Source organism: Oncorhynchus mykiss, chromosome 21 (genome assembly GCF_013265735.2).
Source record: "Oncorhynchus mykiss isolate Arlee chromosome 21, USDA_OmykA_1.1, whole genome shotgun sequence".
Taxonomy (NCBI): Eukaryota; Metazoa; Chordata; class Actinopteri; order Salmoniformes; family Salmonidae; genus Oncorhynchus; species Oncorhynchus mykiss.
In genome coordinates, this window is record NC_048585.1 from 40,716,491 (window position 1) to 40,737,652 (window position 21,162).

A 21,162-nucleotide genomic window follows, 5' to 3' on the forward strand; every position below is an offset into this window, starting at 1 on the left:
ATGTTTTTTTCAACTGCATTTCAAGACACTTTCAAAGTTCTTGACATTTTCAGAATTGACTGACCTTCATGTCTTAAAGTAATGATGGACTGTCATTTGTCTTTGCTTATTTGAGCTGTTCTTGCCATAATATGGACTTGGTCTTTTACCAAATAGGGCTGTCTTCTGTATACCACCCCTAACTTGACACAACACAACTGATTGGCTCAGCATTAAGGAACGAAATTCCTCAAATTAACTTTTAACAAGGCACACCTGTTAACTGAAATGCATTCCAGGTGACTACCTCATGAAGCTGGTTGAGAGAATGCCAAGCGTGTGCAAAGTTGTCATCAAGGCAAAGGGTGGCTACTTTGAAGAATCTCAAATATATTTTGATTTGTTTAACACTTTTTTGGTTACTACATGATTCCATATGTGTTATTTCAGAGTTTATGTATTCACTATTATTCTGCGATGTAGAAAATAGTCAAACTAAAGAAAAACCCTTGAATGACTGGAAGAGTTAGGAAGAGGTAACCATGGAAAAAGTGTTAAACAAGTTAGGTCCAAAAAACATATTTTCACAAAGTCCAAATAATTTGTGTTATGCTTGTATCCAGTTGTGGAAAGATTACCCAATTATCATACTTGAGTATAATAGAAAAAGTACTCAAGTAAAAGCAAGTCACCCAGTAAAATACTACTTGAGTAAAAGTCTAAAAGTATTTGGTTTTAAATATACTTAAGTAATCAAAAGTAAATGTAATTGCTAAAATGTACTTAAGTATCAAAAGTAAAAGTATAAATAATTTAAAATTCCTTATATTAAGCAAAGCAGATGGCCACATGTTCCAGTTTTTATTGTATTTACTGATAGCCGGGGGCATGCTCCAACTCAGACATCATTTACAAACGAAGCATGTGTTTAGTGAGTCCCCCAGATCAGAGGCAGTAGGGATGACCAGGGATGTTCTGTTGGTAAAAGTGTGAATTAGACAATTTTCCTGTCCTGCTAAGCATTCAAAATGTCACTTTTGGGTGTCAGGTAAAATGTATGGAGTAAAAAGTACATAGGTTTCTTTAGGAGTGTAGTAGTGAAGTAAAATTTGTCAAAAATATGAATAGTAAAGTACAGATACCCACAAAAACTACTAAGTAGGACTTTAAAGTATTTTTTACTTATTAAGTACTTGACACCACTGCTTGTATCTAAACTAAAGTAGATTGTTCTATACATCATTTGGGGTCTTTATAAGCTAAAATTGAAGTCTTATACCAACAGAAGCATGAAAGTGCATCCTTGTGTGGTCTAATATAGTCAAAATTGTTGCCAGGGTCAAATTGAGCCATTGGCTATCAATATACCCCATAAAAATGATTATTACATTGTCAGTTTTATGCATAACAAGCATCATTTTTTGAAGACACCTTGATTAGTCATAATTACTCAAATGATGAAAAATGCCTTCCTCGGTTAGGTTCATCCCCCTCTAAGGCCCTCAAATGAAGTGTTTTCTTCCTAGGCGTAATGCAAGGCATTATCACTGGGATATGAGGTTAAACCAGGGCCTGAGCCTACGTTAAAAGTGTTTTGAAAAGTACAAAGTGTTAGAAATGTGTCCCTATGCTCAATTTATCCCAAAACCAAGTGACTACTTTTGTTGGACAAGCTGTGTTTTCAAAAGTGTTTTGTTTACATGAATTCTGATTATTTCCAGAGATACATGACATCCTGAAATATATTTCAATATCTTTGTTAGAAAGAATACTATATTTAGCTTGACCTACTGATGCTGAATGTAAAAAAATGGGTCATCATTCCAAACTCTCCCCTACTAACCAGTCATAAAAATGAGCAAAATATAGAAATAAGAAGACTAGTGACACCTTCGGTGTTACATTAAATAAGGCACTACATTCTCGACTGAAAAATAAAGTGGCAATTTGGCAAAGTTTGGCCATGTCAAAAACATTCTAGGCACCTTTTTGGCTTAAACATAGCACAGATTATAGGTCTACTGCATGTAAAGGAATAAGTAACAAAAAAAATTGGTCAACATTTTTGGTCAAACGCCTTCGGTTTCACAACCGAAAACTTCCCTCCCTCCCTCTCTTCCTTCACTCATTCTTCCAACTGGGCCAGTTTCTCTGGATCAGACTCGTACACCTCCTCCTCCTCTTCCTCCTCTTCTTCCACCACCTCGATCCCATCCATAGTTTTCTGCAGTTGCTCTTTAATGCGGTTGAGCTCCAACAGTCCATTCTGAAGATCCTTACACACTTCCCTGATCTTCCCAGCGAACTCCGTCTTGGCTCCTTTGTTGAGCTCGATGGAGTCTTTTGCCAGGAAGAACACATCCAGGGCCAGGAAGAGACCCGACATTACTCCTGTGGTGACACTCATCACCTAAAAAAAATAAAAACAAAATTTGAACAAGCTAATCAGCACATGGAGAACATCAAGAACTGAACCATTCGTGATCTATTCTATATTGTTTGTTTTGATCAGTGATTTGTTTTCTTGTCTTTTCCTTTTCCCTGTTTGAAACCCAATCTAGGGATGGACGCTGCAAATTAGCGCCAACTTGATGGGGCAGCTCAGTGTAAACAAGCGTAGCGGTAGAGTCAGTATCTTATGGCAAGGTAATCTGTATCTAGCAATGTCTTGTCTTGCATGCCTCGCAAATTCACCAAAGTAGCCTACAGTTTGCCTCTTCCTCTCTGGTTTTATTTCAATTAAACACCTTTCCCCGGGCCTTTATAGCCTGGCCTTTATAGCCAACTTTCCCCAGGCCTTTATAACACAGAAAATAATGTTTTGTGATAACTGCACAGCGATTATAATTTTGTGCGGCGGAGTAAGCAAGTATCCCAATTGAGATGAAATATTTGAACCTTTAAATGTCCACACCCCTAATCTGTACCAAACAAATAATGTATTATCATCATCATGTACCTGGGCTGCCTTGGCCGCTCCGCCTGCCACGTTGAGAACCTGCACGGTGTTGATCAGACTTTCTGTGTTGATTAGTAATGCCTTGCCGGCCCGGCCACCCTCCTTCATCACGTGTTTGACATTCTGGTTGAGATATTTCTTAGAGATGCTGTCCACGTACTGATCAAAGTCCCACTCCTCCAGGGTCTCCATACCGACCTGAGGTGGATGGAGAGAGATGGAGAAAGAGAAAGCGCAAGGGAGAAATAAAAGGAGAGTAAGAAAAGAAGCAACAACGTGATATAAAGTCAGAGGTCAAGACACCTAAATCCCCCCCCCCCCCCAACTCCTCACCTCAGCTGCACACTGCTGGGTGAAGTTTCCCCTAGGCGCAGATCTAGGATCACCTTCCCCTCCTCCAATTCGAAACCTCACCATTAGTGGTGAAAATACTAAACTAACTAAGATCAGCATCTAGGGTAGGGATAGGCAACTAGGTTCAGCCGCTGGTCGATTTGTCAGAGTGGATGGTCGGGGGGCCGGAACATAATTCTGATCATTTATACACCGCAAATTGACCACAGCTAAGCCCAAAAAGAGATTGCATTTGAAAATAACAAGAATTTCATACCTAGATTACATTGAGACACGATCATGTTTCTTTTTTAAACTAAACCAAATGTCCTTTTTGCTGAATTCCTGGTGATTTTACCGTTTAAGATTTTTTTTTTTTTTTTTTACTTAAAACTAAAATTCCAAAAGATAGATAACTACAAAATTTGGGGGGGCCAAAAGAAAAATCACTCGCGGGCCAGTCCTGACACGTGCGCCGCATGATCTAGGGACAACTCCACCCTTCACCCACCTGCAAAAAGTCCAGACACTCCTTGATATCCTTCATCTCCTCCTGGTAATCCTGAATCATCTTCTCCACCTTCTTCCTGTCTGTCTTGGAGTGCACCGTATCGGTAATATTTGCAGAGGCTGACGCTACCCCGCCCGCCGTCGCAACACCGATGCCCACCGCCGTGACGATGAGCGACGTTCCCATGGTGAACGGCGCCAAGATGAGGCCGGTGATAGTGGTGATGCTCCCAGCAACGCTGGCGACTCCGCCCCCCACGCTGGCCTTCACAGTCTTCTTGTGGAAGCTGTCGGCGGCGTCGGCCAATGATAGGAGCTCCAGGATGCGTTGCTGTAAGGAGGCCCCGCGCTGGTTGAAGAGACGCACGAAGAGACGGGCCGCCATGAAGACACGGTCCGCCACCGCCTCCACTGCCCTGAGAGAGAGAGAGAGAGAGAGAGAGAGAGAGGGGAGGGAGGAGAAAGAGAGTGACGGAAAAGGGGAAGGACAAATAAGAAAAGGTGGCGAATAATTGAGAAAAAAAAAGAGAGGGAGGGGTTTGTAAGAACTTGTATCCTTTTTTCAAACAACGATACCTTGGGAATCCTGGAGAAATAAGCCTGATCTTACACTATAAATATTATGTCTCTGCGTTATGCAGTTCAGTCGGGTTCCCTAAAGACGTTTAATACACGTTGTATGAAATCCCACATTGACAATTTCTCTTAAAACGACACAACCAATGGGTAAATACATGAAAATGCTTACATCTCGCCTTCATCCGCGTCAAAGGTGTTGGACTCCTTCCACGTTTCCCAACCTAGGGGGAGCAGAGATATAAGCTGTAGTTACTGTAAACAACGACGGGAGAACGCACATGTACACTGGTGAAGAATAGTGCTCTGTGCCAAACATACCCTCTACTGTTTGCCACCAATCCATAAGACCTTCCTCCTTCTAAGAAAAAAATTCTATTAGTCACATACACATAATGCAGTATGAATTCACAGAGATTTATTTTTTATGCCCACCAGTGTCACAGTGAGTCATATGTTTTACGGTTATATTGCAATGTAAAGCATACATGTACAATAACCAACATCCAGTGTCATAGTAAATTACGAAGTGTTATAATGCAACACAGGGCATGTAATATACGTACATACAGTATATCACGAAAGTGAGTACACCCCTCACATTTTTGTAAATATTTGAGTATATCTTTTCATGTGACAACACTGAAGAAATGACACTTTGCTACAATGTAAAGTAGTGAGTGTACAGCTTGTATAAAAGTGTAAATTTGCTGTCCCCTCAAAATAACTCAACACACAGCCATTAATGTCTACACCGCTGGCAACAAAAGTGAGTACAGCCTGTCAGTGCTCAGACCATACGCAGTACACTGCATCAAATTGGTCTGCATGGCTGTCGTCCCAGAAGGAAGCCTCTTCTAAAGATGATGCACAAGAAAGTCCGCAAACAGTTTGCTGAAGACAAGCAGACTAAAGACATGGATTACTGGAACCATGTCCCGTGGTCTGATGAGACCAAGATAAACTTATTTGGTTCAGATGGTGTCAAGCGTGTGTGGCGGCAACCAGGTGAGGATTACAAAGACAAGTGTGTCTTGCCTACAGTCAAGCACGGTGGTGGGAGTGTCATGGTCTGGGGCTGCATGAGTGCTGCCGGCACTGGGGAGCTACAGTTCATTGAGGGAACCATGAATGCCAACATGTACTGTGACATACTGAAGCAGAGCATGATCCCCTCCCTTCGGAGACTGGGCCGCAGGGCACTATTCCAACATGATAACGACCACAAACACACCTCCAAGATGACCACTGCCTTGCTAAAGAAGCTGAGGGTAAAGGTGATGGACTGGCCAAGCATGTCTCCAGACCTAAACCCTATTGAGCATCTGTGGGGCATCCTCAAACGGAAGGTGGAGGAGTACAAGGTCTCTAAAATCCACTAGCTCCGTGATGTCGTCATGGAGGAGTGGAAGAGGACTCTAGTGGCAACCTGTGAAGCTCTGGTGAACTCCATGCCCAAGAGGGTTAAGGCAGTGCTGGAAAATGATGGTGGCCACACAAAATATTGACACTTTGGGCCCAATTTGGACATTTTCACTTAGGGGTGTACTCACTTTTGTTGCCAGCAGTTTAGACATTAATGGTTGTGTGTTGAGTTATTTTGAGGGGACGGCAAATGTACACTGTTATACAAGCTGTACACTCACTACTGTACATTGTAGCAAAGTGTCATTTCTTCAGTGTTGTCATATGAAAAGATATACTCAAATACAAAAATGTGAGGGGTGTACTCACTTTTGTGATATACTGTACATCCTCACTGCAGCCATCTCCAGTGTCATAGTGTTATAATGCAATATAAGGAATGTCATAGTGAGTTCGGAAGTATCATAATGCAACATAGTACATGTGATACATACATCCTCACTGTCCAGTGGGTTTCCTTCACCAGGTACTGGCACTGCAGCCATCTCAAGTGTCTGGACATCCACTAGGCCCGCCTGGGCTGTGGGCTGAGCATCAGTATTCTGTAGGAAAATAAAGATGAATATAAGTGAAGATATTATTCAACTGTAATATTATTCATGTGAAAATTAAGAAAATAACACACCTAAGAGTAAAAAAAAGACAGGCATAACTAAGACCAAAAGGAAGAGAGTGGAAATATGGTTACTTTAGCTTCATAGCCAAACAGGGCACCAGGGAGAATCCTTCGGATTTGGAATGTCTACCAGAGAAACAAACAGACAGACACATAAGAACACACGCCCTATGAAGAGGCCCTATGTAGATGATGTACTTAAATAGGATGATAGTGTTATAGTGTAGTACTTTGTGACAACTGCTGATGTAAAAATGGCTTTATTAACTGGGTGGTTCGAGCCCTGAATGTTGATTGGCTGACAGCCATCAGACCGCATACCACGGGTATGACAAAACATTTATTTTTTACTGCTCTAATTACATTTGTAACCTGTTGATAATAGCAATAAGGCACCTCTGGAGTTTGTGGTATATGACCAATATACCATGGCTAAAGCCTGTATCGAGGCACTCCGTTTTGCGTAAGCATAAGAACGGCCCTTAGCCATGGTATATTGGCCATATACCACAATCCCTCTGGCCTTATTGCTTAATTTTAAAATACATTTGATTGTATAATATAATAGTATGATTAAATAAAAGAGTGACATGCCCCAGTCCTTTTCTTATTTTCTTGTGGTGGTGGAGGTCCACTTTTCACTGAAGAAGTTGCTTCGTTGTCTGTGTACCACACGGTCTGTGACAAGGGATGGAGCAAGTTGTTATTTTAGCTAACCCTGTGCCGGAAATATGCAATTGCATTTTATTTTGCAGGTCGGGACATCACAGACGCGCTGTCGTACCTGATTCTCCGCAGGGCTGAAGACGCTGGTGTCACTCAGACTGTCAGAACTGGAGGATGAATCGCTGTATGACGGCTGAGTCTCCTGAAATGGAGAGGAAGGGAGTGTGAGGAAGAGAGGGGGAGTATTTAAATCATTTGCCATTTTGCATATAGTGACATTCTACCAGGTTTCACAAACCTCTCCTTCGAGTACCCCGCAGCCAGTCCACGTCTTCGATGAGCTCCAGAACACCTGATTCAAATGATCTCCTAATCATCAAGCCCTTCATTTGTTGAATCAGCAGTGCTAGTTCTGGAATACATCAAATAACTGGACTGGCTGGGGTTACTCCAGAACCGGTTTGGGAAACTCTGGTCTAAACTATCGGAACTTCCTTTGCATCACGACAAGGGTGTGTAGGCTACCTGGGTCAGTGCTGTAGATTTGAATGGGTTGACTTTCTGCATCATTCCCTTGAACATCCCAGGGTTCTGAAGAAAAAAAAAACAGGTGAACACAGAAATCACTTAGTAGTGATAATAAAATGTTCCTCTATTAGCACGGTTCTATTTCTATACTAAGAATGTGTATGCCTCAGCACCTGGGATAAACAGGTTTACCTGTTTGACTGCAGAACTGTTACTCTCAGCCAGACTACCAGAACTGGAGGAAAGATCACTGTGTATGGACTGGGTGTCCTGAAAAGAAGGCAGAGAGAAAATAAGTCAATCTGAATATTTAGCACAACTTTGCAACATGATACAGGTTGATCATAATCACCACGGCTACCTGAATCGGTGTTGTAGATTTGAAAGGGTTGACTTTTTGCATCATTCCCATAAACATTCCAGGATTCTGCTGCTGCAACACACAAGGTTGAACACATGGCACACAAATCTTCTGTATGACAGCAGAAGAAAAAAACGTCTTTATGAGTATATCTTATTTATGCCTCATGAACACGTTTACCGGTTTGCTTTCTGGCAGCTTTTCTGTGGCATGGTGATCCACACAGTCGGTTAGAGGGTCATCCTTTATCACCTAAAATACACACAAATGGATACCAAATGTAAAACATAGTCTTGAATAGGAAATGACTTGTGTTCTGATAACCCTGTACATGTGCAGTTTACACTAGGGGACATTTCATGGATAGGTCTAAATGGTACAGTTCAAGTCGGAAGTTTACATGCAGTAAGGTTGGAGTCATTAAAACTTGTTTTTCAACCACTCCACAAATGTCTTTGTTAACTAACTATTGTTTTGGCAAGTCGGTTAGGACAAGTCATTTTTCCAACAACTGTTTACAGACAAAATATTTCACTAATAATTCACTGTATCACAAGTCCAGTGGGTCAGACGTTTGCATACACTAAGTTGACTGTGCCTTTCAACAGCTTGGAAAATTCCAGAAAATTATGTCATGGCTTTAGAAGCTTCTGATAGGCTAATCGACAACATTTAAGTCCATTGGAGGTGTACCTGTGGATGTATTTCAAGGCCTAACTTCAAACTCAGTGCCTCTTTGCATGACATCATGGGAAAAATCTAAAAAATCTCAGCCCAAAATTTGTAGATCTCCACAAGTCCGGTTTATCCTTGGGAGCAATTTCCAAATGCCTGAAGCTACCATGTTCATCTGTACAAACAATAGTTTGCAAGTATAAACACCATGGGACCACGCAGCCGTCATACCGTTCAGGAAGGAGACGAATTCTGTTTCCTAGAGATGAACATACTTTGGTGCGAAAAGTGCAAATCAATCCCAGAACAACAGCAAAGAACCTTGTGAAGATGCTGGAGGAAACAGGTACAAAATTATTTATATCCACAGTATAAAGTCTACAGCATGTCCTATATCGACATAACCTGAAAGGCCGCTCAGCAGGGAAGAAGCCACTGCTCCAAAACCGCCATAAAAAAGCCAGACTAATGTTTGCAACTGCACATGGGGACAAAGATCGTACTTTTTGGAGAAATGTCCTCTGGTCTGATGAAACAAAAATAGAACTGTTTGCCATAATGACCATCGTTATGTTTGGGAAAAAAAGGGGGAGGCTTGCAAGACGAAGAACACCATCCCAACAGTGAAGCACGGGGGTGGCAGCATCATGTTGTGGGGGTGCTTTGCTGCAGGAGGGACTGGTACACTTCACAAAATAGATGGCACCATGAGGCAGGAAAATTATGTGGATATACTGAAGCAACATCTCAAGACATCAGTTAAAGCTTGGTCGCAAATGGTTCTTCCAAATGGACAATGACCCCAAGCATACTTCCAAAGTTGTGGCAAAATGGCTTAAGGACAACAAAGTCAAGGTATTGGAAGTGGCCATCACAACACCCTGACCTCAATCCTATAGAACATTTGTGGGCAGAACTGAAAAAGCGTGTGCGAGCAAGGAGGCCAACAAACCTGTCTCAGTTACACCAGCTCTGTCAGGAGGAATGGGCCAAAATTCACCCAACTTATGTGGGAAGCTTGTGGAAGGTTACCCGAAACGTTTGACCCAAGTTAAACAATTTAAAGGCAATGCTACCAAATACTAATTGAGTGTATGTAAACTTCTGACCCACTGGCAATGTGATGAAAGAAATATTCTGACATTTCACATTCTTAAAATAAAGTGGTGATCCTAACTGATCCTAAGGAATTTTAACTAGGATTAAATGTCAGGAATTGTGAAAAACGGAGTTTAAATGTGTTTGGCTAAGGTGTATGTAAACTTCCGACTTCAACTGTATATACTAACTTTTTTGACTCATCACATATGCCGGTGCTATTATTTGCTATCTGTCACTTTGTTCCTAGTTATATGTACATATCTACCTCAATTATCTCACTCCCCTGTACATTGACTCGGTACTGGATACCCCGTGTATATCGTTACTCATTGTGTATCTATTATTCAGTGTTTTACTTTTCTATTATGTCTCTATTTTCTTTCTCTCTGCATTGTTGGGAAGGGCCCCTAAGTTAGCATTTCACTGTTAAGTCAACACCTGTTGTTTATGAAGCACGTGACATACACATATATATATATATTTTATTTTTATTTTGTATATATGCCTTATTGTACCTGTCTTCCTGTAGAAGCCAGACTGTCAGCACTGGAAGACAGATTGCTGTGTATGGCCTGAGTATCCTGAAAACGAGGAGAGAAATGGAGAAATGAGGAAAACGGTGAGTTAGAGTATTTGGCACAGCTTGGAATTTTACATAACCAAAAGCATCCGTCCAAAACTGTTTCATCGCAATATGATACAGCATTATCATCATCACCATCATCGACATAAGTACCTGATTCTGTGCTGTAGACTTGAATGGGTTGACTTTCTGCATCATTCCCGTGAACATTCCAGGGTTCTGCAAAAGCAAACCACATGACATACAAATCCCTTTCAGGATGATCCGCTCTTAAAGTTCCTCAACTCATTATTTTACTGAACATGGATAAACATCTTTACCTGCTTGGCTTCAGGAAGCTTCGCTGTCACTTGGTGATCTACAGTGTCTGTTGAAGGGTCCTCCTTTCTCACCTGAAACACACGCAAATAGATAACGAATGTACAGAATAGTCTTCAATAGGCCTTGGTGTGTAACTTGGCAGACTACATGGTAGGACATTATTTTGACATGGGCTGTACTTGTCTTTCTGTTGTGGTGTTCTCGGCCAGACTGCCAGCACTGGAGGACAGATCACTGTGTATCGACTGAGTGTCCTCAAAACATGAGGAGAGGAAGGGAAAGGGAGAGAGAGAAAAGAGGGAATTTGAATATTTACTGCTTTGCATTAGTAACGTCATTCTAATTATCAGTCCTAAATATTACTATTGTTTTGCAATATGATACAGGGTGAACAAATGTATTTCAGGAGACTACTGTAATGTGACCAAGTGAACTCATCTTCACGACCTGTGTCTGTGCTGTAGATTTGAAAGGGTTGACTTTTTGCATCATTCCCGTGAACATTCCAGGGTTCTGGAAGACCTGAAAGGTGCACAAGTGACACAAAAAGTATTTTCAGTACAGCAGCAACAATACCATTTTACTCTACTCACTAATATAGTCCTATAATCAGGATAATGATGCTTTAGATTCAAGGATGAACAGACAGGTTTACCTGTTTGCCTTCTGGTAGCTTTTCCTGATCCACAGTGTCTTTTGGAGGGTCCTCTTTTCTCACCTAAAACACACACACACACACACACAAATTGGTACTAAATGTAAAAAACATAGTGTTGAACAACATAGTATGATCTACTGGATTATGGCTAATACCTGTGTAGAGGACCTGAATGGGTTGGCTTTCTGTGTCACTCCTTTGAACATACCCAGGTTCTGCAACACATACAAACAAGCATTATGGTTCCCTCAATTATATCACACAGATCTTTTTTTGTTAATTATTCATGAAAAGGACCAGAAGTCTGACAAGTCGGATCAGTTTAGATACAGAGTATGCAGAGCATAAATCTCTACCTGTTTCGCTTCAGGGACATTTCCATCCAAAGTCTTCTCTGACACTGGATCTGTAGCTGTACTGGCTGTAGAGGAGGCCTGGGTGGAAGAGAAGGATCAATGAGGATCTTTGGTGTTTGTTTCCACTAAAAATAGTAGCCTGTGCCTGTATTTATAAAGCGTCTCAGAGAATGAGTGCTGATCTCAGATGACGTTCTCCCTATCTTATTCATTATGATCTGAAAGGCTAAACTGATCCTAGATCAGAACTCACTACTGTGAGGCACTTTTTTAATACAGTCCCTGGTCCCAGATCAGTTTATCCTGCCTTGCCAAATAGAAAAATGTTATATTTGTATGCCTTGCCAACTCCTACGGGAGTTGGTGTGACAATGACCTTAGGAGTTTGCAAAGCAAAGGTAACTGAACTAAATGACTATCGCCCACAGCACTCACTTCTGTCATCATGAAGTGCTTTGAGAGGTTAGTTAAAACCTCTTAAGAATCCTCCCATTTCTTTCAATTTTCTCCTAAAATGACATACCCAAATCTAACTGCCTGTAGCTCAGACCCTGAAGCAAGGATATGCATATTATTGGTACCATTTGAAAGGAAACACTTTGAAGGTTGTGGAAATGTGAAAGGAATGTCGGAGAATATAACACAATATATCTGGTAAAAGATAATACAAAGAAAACAACAACCGTTCTTTTGTATTTTTTTGTACCATTATCTTTGAAATGCAAGAGAAAGACCATAATGTATTATTCCAGCCCAGGTGAAATGTAGATTTTGGCCACTAGATGGCAGCAGTGTATGTGCAAAGTTTAAGACTGATTCAATAAACCATTGCATTTCTGTTCAAAATGTTGTATCAGACTGCACAAATGTGCCTAATTTGCTTATTAAGGATCATATCACCTCTATCTTACCTGACACCCTAGACCCACTTCAGTTTGCTTACCGCCCCAATAGATCCACAGATGAAGCAATCGCCATCGCACTGCACACTACCCTATCCGATCTGAACAAGAGGAATACCCATGTAAGAATGCGGATAATTGACTATAGCTCAGCATTCAACACCATAGTACCCTCCAAGCTCATCATTAAGCTCAGGGCCCTGGGTCTGAACTGCGCCCTGTGCAACTGGGTCCTGGACTTCCTGATGGGCCGCTCCCAGGTGGTGAAGGTAGGAAACAACACCTCCACTTCACTGATCCTCAACACAGGGGTCCAACAAGAGCGCGTGCACAGCCCCCTCCTGTACTCCCTTGACACAACAATAGAAGGCCTGATTACCAACAATGACGAGACAGCCAACAGGGAGGAGGTGAGGACCCTGGGAGTGTGGTACCAGGAAATTAACCTCTCACTCAACGTAAACAGAATAAAGGAGATGATCATGGACTTCAGGAAACAGCAGAGGGAGCAAGCCCCTATCTACTTTGACGGGACTGCAGTTGAGAAGGTGGAAAGATTCAAGTTCCTCGGTGTACACATCACTGACAATCTGAAATGGTCCACCCACAGTGTGGTGAAGGTGGCACAACAGCGCCTCTTCAACCTCAGGAGGCTGAAGAAATGTGTCTTGCTCCTAAAAACCCTCACAAACTTTTACAGATGCACAATTGAGAGCATCCTGTCGGGCTGTATCACCGCCTGGTACGGCAACTGCAACACCCACAACCGCAGGGCTCTCCAGAGGGTGGTGCGGTCTGCCCAACACGTCACAGTGTGCAAACTACCTGCCCTCCAGGACCCCTACAGCATCCGATGTCACAGGAAGGCCAAAAAGATCAAGAACAACAACCACCCGAGCCATTGCTTGTTCACCCAACTATCATCCAGAAGGCGTGGTCAGTACAGGTGCATCAAAGCTGGGACTGAGAGACTGAATAACATCTTCTATCTGAAGGCCATCAGACTGTTAAATAACCATCACTAGGCGGCTTCCACCCATATATGAAATCCTGAACCTTAGAGGCTGCTGCCCTAGATACAGTACCAGTCTATCACGCCCTGATCAATCAATCAATCAAATGTATTTATAAAGCCCTTCTTACATCAGCCGATGTCACAAAGTGCTGTACAGAAACCCAGCCTAAACCCCCAAACAGCAAGCAATGCAGGTGTAGAAGCAAGGTGACTAGGAAAAACTCCCTAGAAAGGCCTGAACCTAGGAAGAAACCTAGAGAGGAACCAGGCTATGAGGGGTGGCGATTATAACAGAACATGACCAAGATGTTCAAATGGAAAATATCTTATCTGTTTCTCCTGTCGTTGTGCTTGTCTCCACCCCCCTCCAGGTGTTGCCCACCTTCGCCATTATCCCCTGGGTACTTATACCTGTGTTCTCGGTTTGTCTGTTGCCAGTTCGTCTTGTTTATCAAGTCAACAAGCGGTCTTTCACAGCTCCTGCTTTCCCCCAATCTCTCTTTTTCTCGCTCTCCTGGTTATGACCTTTACCTGTCCTGACTCTGAGCCCGCCAGCCTGACCACTCTGCCTACCCCTGACCCTGAGCCTGCCAGCCGTCCTGTGCCTTTGCCCCTACTCTGGATTACCGACCTCTGCCTGACCTGACCTGACACTAAGCCAGCCTGCCGTCCTGTGCCACTACTCTGGATTATCGACCCCTGCCTGCCTTGACCTGTCGTTTGCCTGCCCCTGTTGCTGTAGTAAACATTGTTTTTTCAACATAGTCTTCATTCAAGGGTTTTTCTTTATTTGTACTATTTCTACACTGTAGAATAATAGTGAAGACATCAAAACCATAACATAACACCAATGGAATTATGCAGTAACCAAAAAAAGTGTTAAACAAATCAAAATATACTTTATATTTTAGATTCTTAAAAGTAGCCACCATTTGCCTTGATGACAGCTTTGCACACTCTTGGCATTCTCTCAACCAGCTTCATGAGGGATGCTTTTCCAACAGTCTTGAAGGAGTTCTCACATATGCTGAGCACTTGTTGGCTGCTTTTCCTTCACTCTGCGTTTGAACTCATCCCAAACCATCTCAATTGGGTTGAGGTCAAGTGATTGTGGAGGACAGGTCATCTGATGCAGCACTCCATCACTCTCCTTGGTCAAATAGCCCTTACACACCTGGAGGTGTGTTTTGGGTCATTTTCCTGTTGAAAAACAAATGATAGTTCCACTAAGCGCAAACCAGATGGGATGACGTATCGCTGCAGAATGCTGTGGTAGCCATGCTGGTTAAATGTGCCTTGAATTCTAAATAAATCACAGACAGTCACCAGAAAAGCACCACCACACATCACACTTCTTCCTCCATGCTTCACAGTGGGAACCACACATGCAGAGATCATCTGTTCACCTACTCTGCATCTCACAAAGACACGGCGGTTGGATCCAAAAATCTAAAAATGTGGATTTATCAGACCAAAGGACAGATTTCCACTAGTCTAATGTCCATTGCTTGTGTTTCTTGGCCCAAGTAAGTCTCTTCTTATTATTGGTGTTCTTTAGTAGTGGTTTCTTTGCAGCAATTTGACCATGAAGGACTGATTCACGCAGTCTCCTCTGAACAGTTGATGTTGAGATGTGTCTGTTACTTGAACTCTGTGAAGCCTTTATTTGGGCTGCAATCTGAAGTGCAGTTAACTCTGCAGCAGAGGAAACTCTGTGTCTTCCTTTCTGTGGCGGTCCTCATGAGAGCCAGTTTCATCATAGCACTTGATCATTTTTGCGACTGCACTTGAAGAAACGTACACATCTTCTGGATTGACTGACATTCATGTCTTAAAGTAATGACGGACCGTTGTTTCTCTTTGCTTATTTGAGATGTTCTTGCCATAATATAGACTTGGTCTTTTAGCAAATAGGGCTATCTTCTGTATACCAACCATACCTTGTCACAACAGAACTGATTGACTCAAACATATTAAGAAGGAAAGAAGAAATTCCAGAAATACATTTTTAACAAGGCACACCTTTTAATTGAAATGCATTCCATGTGACTACCTCATGAAGTTGGTTGAGAGAATGCCAAGAGTGTGGAAAGCTGTCATCAAGGCAAAGGGTGGCTACTTTGAAGAATCTCAAATATAAAATATATTTTGATATGTTTAACACTTTTTTGATTACTATATGATTCCATATTTGTTATTTGATAGTTTTGATGTTTTTCTACAATTTAGAAAATAGTACAAATTAAGAAAAACCCTTGAATGAGTAGGTGTGTCCAAACTTTTGACTGGTGCTGTACATAGACTCACTGGCCATTTTAATAATGGAACACTAGTCACTTTAATAATGTTTACATATTTTTGCTTTACTCATCTCATATGTATATACTGTATTCTACCCTACTGTATTTTAGTCTATGCCACGCCGACATTGCTCGTCCTACTATTTATATATTTCTTCATTACATTATTTTACTTTTAGATGTGTGTATTGTGTGTATTGTTGTGAATTGTTAGATATTACTGTACTGTTGCAGCTAGAAACACAAGCATTTCACTACACCCGGAATAACATCTGCTAAACATGTGTATGTGACCAATAAAATGTGATTTGATTTGAGCAGAACTAACTGATCTGGGACTAGGCTATGAAAATAGTAATCTATTTAACATTACTGATGTAGTAACCTGTGTCGTGGTTTTGAACGGGTTGACTTTCTGCATGACTCCCATCATCCCAGTCCTCTGTTGGAAAGAAACAAACAAAAACACAACTCATCACAAAATCTACTTACAATGGGCAGAGAGAGCATGCTCAGTTGTAGCCTTTTATAACCTTGGATTTGGGGAGCAGCTCACTCTCAGTGTTATTCTACTGAAAACAATTGTTTGATCATGGTTAACAGTCAATTGCATCAACTGCATTGTTGTATCGTCTGTAAAAACAACAAACTTTTCGTTAGTGTTGTGTTCACCGACGATACAATGGGGATGTATTAGCTGCTCTTAGCAAAGTGGGCATATTTACATACACTGGCGTTGCTTTCAGTTGTATTGGGTTGCGCAAAAACAGTCTGCGGGAATCCAGAAGTGAAATACAATTCCATTTCAACTTACTGTGCCAGTGGACAGGAATTTGAGACAAAATATCGAAAGGACTGTATTATTAAACAGACTTTCCAAACGTGGGTGTGTCGTCGACCCACTTCCTCTCGGCTTACCTCATGTCAAAATATAAGTCCAACACAAGTTATTCCTTTTTTGCCCACTTATGGCGCATGTGCAGGACATCTATTTTGACATGAGGTAAGCCGAGAGGAAGTGGGTCTACGACACACCCACGTTTGGAAATTCTGTTTAATAATACGATCCTTACGATATTTTGTCTCAAATCACCTCTGTCATAATGACCAAATATCCTACCCACCGGCACAGTAAGTTGAAATGGATTTGTATTTAACTTCTGTATTCCTGTGGACTGTTTTTGTGCAACCCAATACAATTGAAAGCATTGCTAGTGAATGGAAATACACCCGTGTTGCTAAAAGCAGGCTATTTTGGGCTTAGGTTTAGGGTTAGAATTAGTGTTAGGGTTAAGGGTCAGTGGTTAGGCTTAGGGAAAATAGGATTTTGAATGGGAATCAATTGTTGCTCCCCAAAAAGTCCTCACAAGTATAGTAAGACGGAGCTGTCTGTGTGTGTCAGTACAGCATTTTAAGTCACTCTTCTAATCAAATGGCTACCCAGACTATTTGCATTGCCCCCCCCCCCCCCCCCCCCCCCCCCCCCACGCTGCTGCTACTCTCTGTTATTATCTATGCATAGTCAATTTAATAGCTCTACCTACATGTACATACCTCAATTACCTCGACTCCGGTGCCCCCGCACATTGACTCGGTACCGGTAACCCCTGCATATAGTCCCGCTATTGTTATTTACTGCTGCTCTTTAATTATTTGTTGTTCTTATCGCTTAATTTTGGGGGTATTTTCTTAAAACTGCATCGTTGGTTAAAGGGCATGTAAGTAAGCAGGTGTAAGGTTGTATTCGGCGCATGTGACAAATACAATTTGATTTGATACCTGTGAGTTACTGCTCGTATCATTCTCTTTGTTCAAGCGGTGTGCGTTTGGGTTGCTCATCTCCTGTGTGAAGACAGAAGACATCAATATCATGGACCAAATGAATGAGTAAAACGAATGAATTACAAAAAGAACGATGAAAGAAACACTATTTGTCCGTTCAATAGGACACTTTTTTTGTATCAGGATTCACACAACCACATACACACATCACATGAGCTCACTGGATTCAATGGGACACTGAGGGTGGGGTGGGGGGTAAAAACAATGATACGTTTATAACATTACTGTGCATTACAGTTTTTACAAACAAGTACTTAAACTACTACTACTAATGTTGATGGTTGTAGAAATCATTGTCCCAATTAACCATATTAACAAACATCTCATTTTCAAACTTCACATTTCTCGAGTATAGGCTACTTACCGTAATGATCGAGATCAGCAAAATGCCTGCGATAAGTGATCGGTCTGTTCGATACTTTTCGGTTTATCGTTCCAGCTCTAGTGTGTGTATTCAATCAGTGTCCTACCTCACTGCTGGGTCTGGGAGGAACCACTGGAGAAGACTTGTTGTCCCTTCGCGGACTATTCATACTGTGTTACATACACAAAAGTGACACATGAGAAACACATGACTCGAATAGAACACACACACAATCAGGTTGTATAGCACCCGTGTGTTATATGTGTCCCTATAACCACTGATACCGGTCAGATACATAACTACCTTGAGTTGACTTTGACTAGGTTAATCAATGTCAATACAACACACGACTGGGATATATTTAGCCTACTACAATAGCGTTGGTTGTTATCACCACTCACAACATTATGCAATACGATAATATGAAGCATTAAAGCCTACCTTAATATGGCACATATAAGTTATAATTGAGGTGTTACAGTAGGGCTGTAGAAAACGCGAAGGAAAACACTTCTGATATTCCGTCACTTCCCTTATGACTTGTCAAACTGGTTTTGCAGCGATGGGAACTAGCCTACTGACGCGGAATATGGTCAACACAAACTTGACGGCATTCAACTTTGTTCTTTCTGCTCCGGTTTGTTAAACTCATTTTATCTGAAATTCCGTCACTGCCCTTGTGACTTGTCATACTGGTTTTGCAGCGGTGGAAAATAGCCTACTGACGAGAAATAGGGTTTTTATTTTTTTAGGCAAGTCAGTTACGAACAAATTCTTATTTACAATAACGGCCTACCCTGGGCGTTTTGTGCGCCACCCTATTGGACTCTCAATCATGGCCAGATGTGATTCCGCCTGGATTCGAACCAGGGACTGTAGTGATACCTCTTGCACTGAGATGCAGTGCCTTAGACCGCTGCGCCACTCGGGAGCTCAAGACAAACACGTTTTTCTTTCTGTTCCGGTTTATGATAAACTCATTTTATCGCAAATAGGAGCAGTACACCAGACCCTCGAGTCGGAACCCAACTGTGAAAGCCAAATGCCCTGTATCTGCGCTTTGTGAAAAGTTTGAGATGTAAGAACTGAGAAGACCCGCCCACTAGTATTGATGATTTTTTGCAGAGTTATTGAGGAGGTTCGATTAATCTGGCCCGGGGTTTACCGGCATATGTCCTGTCATATCCTCGGGCGAAGCCTGGGAGGGCGGAGCGCCCATCTCAAATCAAACAGTAATTTGCACCGCTCGGTCATGTTGTCAACAAGGTTGCATCATCCAGGAATATTTATTCCATAAAATAAACGTTTGAATTTTCAAACTAGTTTTTATTGGGAAGGCGGATAAAGAATTTGTTTTAAAAAAACACAAAAAAAAAAATATTTTTGCTTGTGAAAACATAGAATCCTACTCATTAATACATGTGCTTAATTACGTAACTTTTGTTTTAAATCGAGCCGAATTTGCCTTCTGACAGAGTGGCGCACCTGTCCCACTGAGCTATAATAAGAACTAGAGCCTGCCTCCAATATGTCCAACCATTGTTTTCAACATATTCTACTCTCTGTCGCATACAATCTTTCGTGGGGGCTGACATCTTGCGAGTTCCGGTTTCAGGAGTCCATTAGTGCATACGCACTAGTACTGGAGCCCAGACTGACGTCCACCAAATATATGTTGTCTAGCCTGCTTTTCAACTAGTTAAAGATAGCTAGGTGGAGTCTGTGTGTGTACTTCGGTTTGTACCACCGCATGGTAAAACAACGCACGCATTGAAACTATTGAATGCATGCGGTTCACAGAACGCACTGTAACGTTTCGGACTGCTCCATTGACAATTAACTACTTCCCCAGGATGCAAAGAGTTTGATGCATCTGGTGGACATGAGGCTTGAGCACCGAGCATGATGGAGTGGGGACCTGCATTCCAGCACCGGATTGTGGATCTTGATTAGAGGGGAAATATGCAGGCACAAAAGCACAACCACTGGAAACATGAAATACATGTTGTCTACAAGGAAATTATTCAGGACAAAGACTGTGCTCTAGCTTGCTCTATATGTGCACCTCAGAAGACAGTTGGATGATATTTGCCATTGAACGCAACACAATCACAACAGCAACCACGGCTTGGTACAGATATAGCTTGGTAACGTCAGGTGTACTCTGGGAGCTGTAGTCCTCTTATTACAGCAAAACAGGTGTTTTTGATTTTGTTCAATTTTTTTGTTGTTGAAGACTGATCACATCAAATAAAAAAAGACAACAGTTCTTTAGTATAAGCTACATTATGTTTTTAGGTCACAATACATTTCCTTAAAGCATTTAGAAAATGTATAGAGTAAGAGTGTAACGATGCTGTATCTGGTGTGTGATCACCGTCCTGAACTGTCCCCACTAACTGAGTTGACCCTGCCTCTTAAGTGCATTGAAGTGCCAGTGCACCAGTTGATACATGGAAGAAATGTTGCTTTTCATTTGCACTCAAATGGTTTGAGATGTTTCCTCTACCTAGTAGAGACAGTTTGGAATGGAAAGACAATGCTGTCTCAATCTATCGTACAAGATGGTCTGGAGTATTAATACACACACATAATTGTGTTATTCAAAGGCTGTCCCATTCCTAGGAAAGCTGGGCAGCAAAGTTATACAAACAATAGCATTACTTGTTGAGTCAGACGAGCATCATTTCATGTATAACTTTATTCTTAGAAATGTATGGGTTGATCACCCCAAAGAATAAAGTGATTATCAGATATTAAGCATGGGAGACATACAAGACATAATACATTTGATTTATTCACACCAACTGACATAAGTGTAACTTGCGATTGCCATATCAACAGATTTGATTGGAATTTGATTCAATACAGAATCAAAACAAAATCAGTAGACAGTAAAAACTGTATCACAAAATAAGAAACTAAACATCCATAAAAGCATTCATACTTGATCAGTACTCTAGATCTCGAGGGCCACCACTCTACATACTAGTGACTGCCAACCAGAATAGTATTGTCCTCACTAAAGTGCCTGTGAGAGGAAGCTATTAGACTATTGAGACACAGCCATAGTGTGTGTCCTCAAGGTGAAA

At 41.6% G+C, this 21,162-nt stretch overlaps 1 protein-coding gene across 8 annotated transcripts; it reads right to left on the reverse strand.

Moving 5' to 3' along the window:
- Nucleotides 1–821: 821 nt before the first annotated feature.
- On the reverse strand, nucleotides 822–18,868 carry LOC110500416. Of its 8 annotated transcripts, none has more exons than XM_021577780.2 (25): nucleotides 18,512–18,868; nucleotides 18,177–18,240; nucleotides 17,644–17,706; nucleotides 16,238–16,306; nucleotides 11,648–11,725; nucleotides 11,447–11,506; nucleotides 11,289–11,351; nucleotides 11,081–11,155; nucleotides 10,813–10,887; nucleotides 10,633–10,704; nucleotides 10,466–10,531; nucleotides 10,245–10,310; nucleotides 8,134–8,205; nucleotides 7,954–8,022; nucleotides 7,785–7,862; nucleotides 7,590–7,655; nucleotides 7,183–7,266; nucleotides 6,993–7,076; nucleotides 6,471–6,524; nucleotides 6,217–6,324; nucleotides 4,679–4,718; nucleotides 4,530–4,581; nucleotides 3,783–4,197; nucleotides 2,939–3,136; nucleotides 822–2,389 (listed from the first exon to the last, which is right to left on the reverse strand). In XM_021577780.2, exons 2-25 carry the CDS (start codon nucleotides 18,237–18,239, stop codon nucleotides 2,105–2,107), a joined length of 2,355 nt encoding a protein of 784 aa, XP_021433455.2. In that variant the 5' UTR covers nucleotide 18,240; nucleotides 18,512–18,868; the 3' UTR covers nucleotides 822–2,104. The 8 variants fall into 8 exon arrangements, with proteins under 8 accessions (XP_021433455.2, XP_021433454.2, XP_021433457.2 ...); XM_021577779.2 differs by having other exon boundaries at nucleotides 7,954–8,025; nucleotides 18,512–18,867; XM_021577782.2 differs by having other exon boundaries at nucleotides 7,954–8,025; nucleotides 16,250–16,306; nucleotides 18,512–18,866.
- Between the last annotated feature and the right edge of the window lie 2,294 nt (nucleotides 18,869–21,162).

Bases quoted from the DNA above. Each gene is read 5' to 3' on its own strand.
- LOC110500416 (XM_021577779.2), bottom strand. From the start codon at position 18,239: ATGAATAGTCCGCGAAGGGACAACAAGTCTTCTCCAGTGGTTCCTCCC. The intron at 11,726-16,237 runs GTAATGTTAAAT...TCTTCCACCCAG, and splicing joins CGACACAGGTTACTACATCA to GCCTCCTCTACAGCCAGTAC. The intron at 11,507-11,647 runs GTAGAGATTTAT...TATGTGTTGCAG, and splicing joins ATGTCCCTGAAGCGAAACAG to AACCTGGGTATGTTCAAAGG.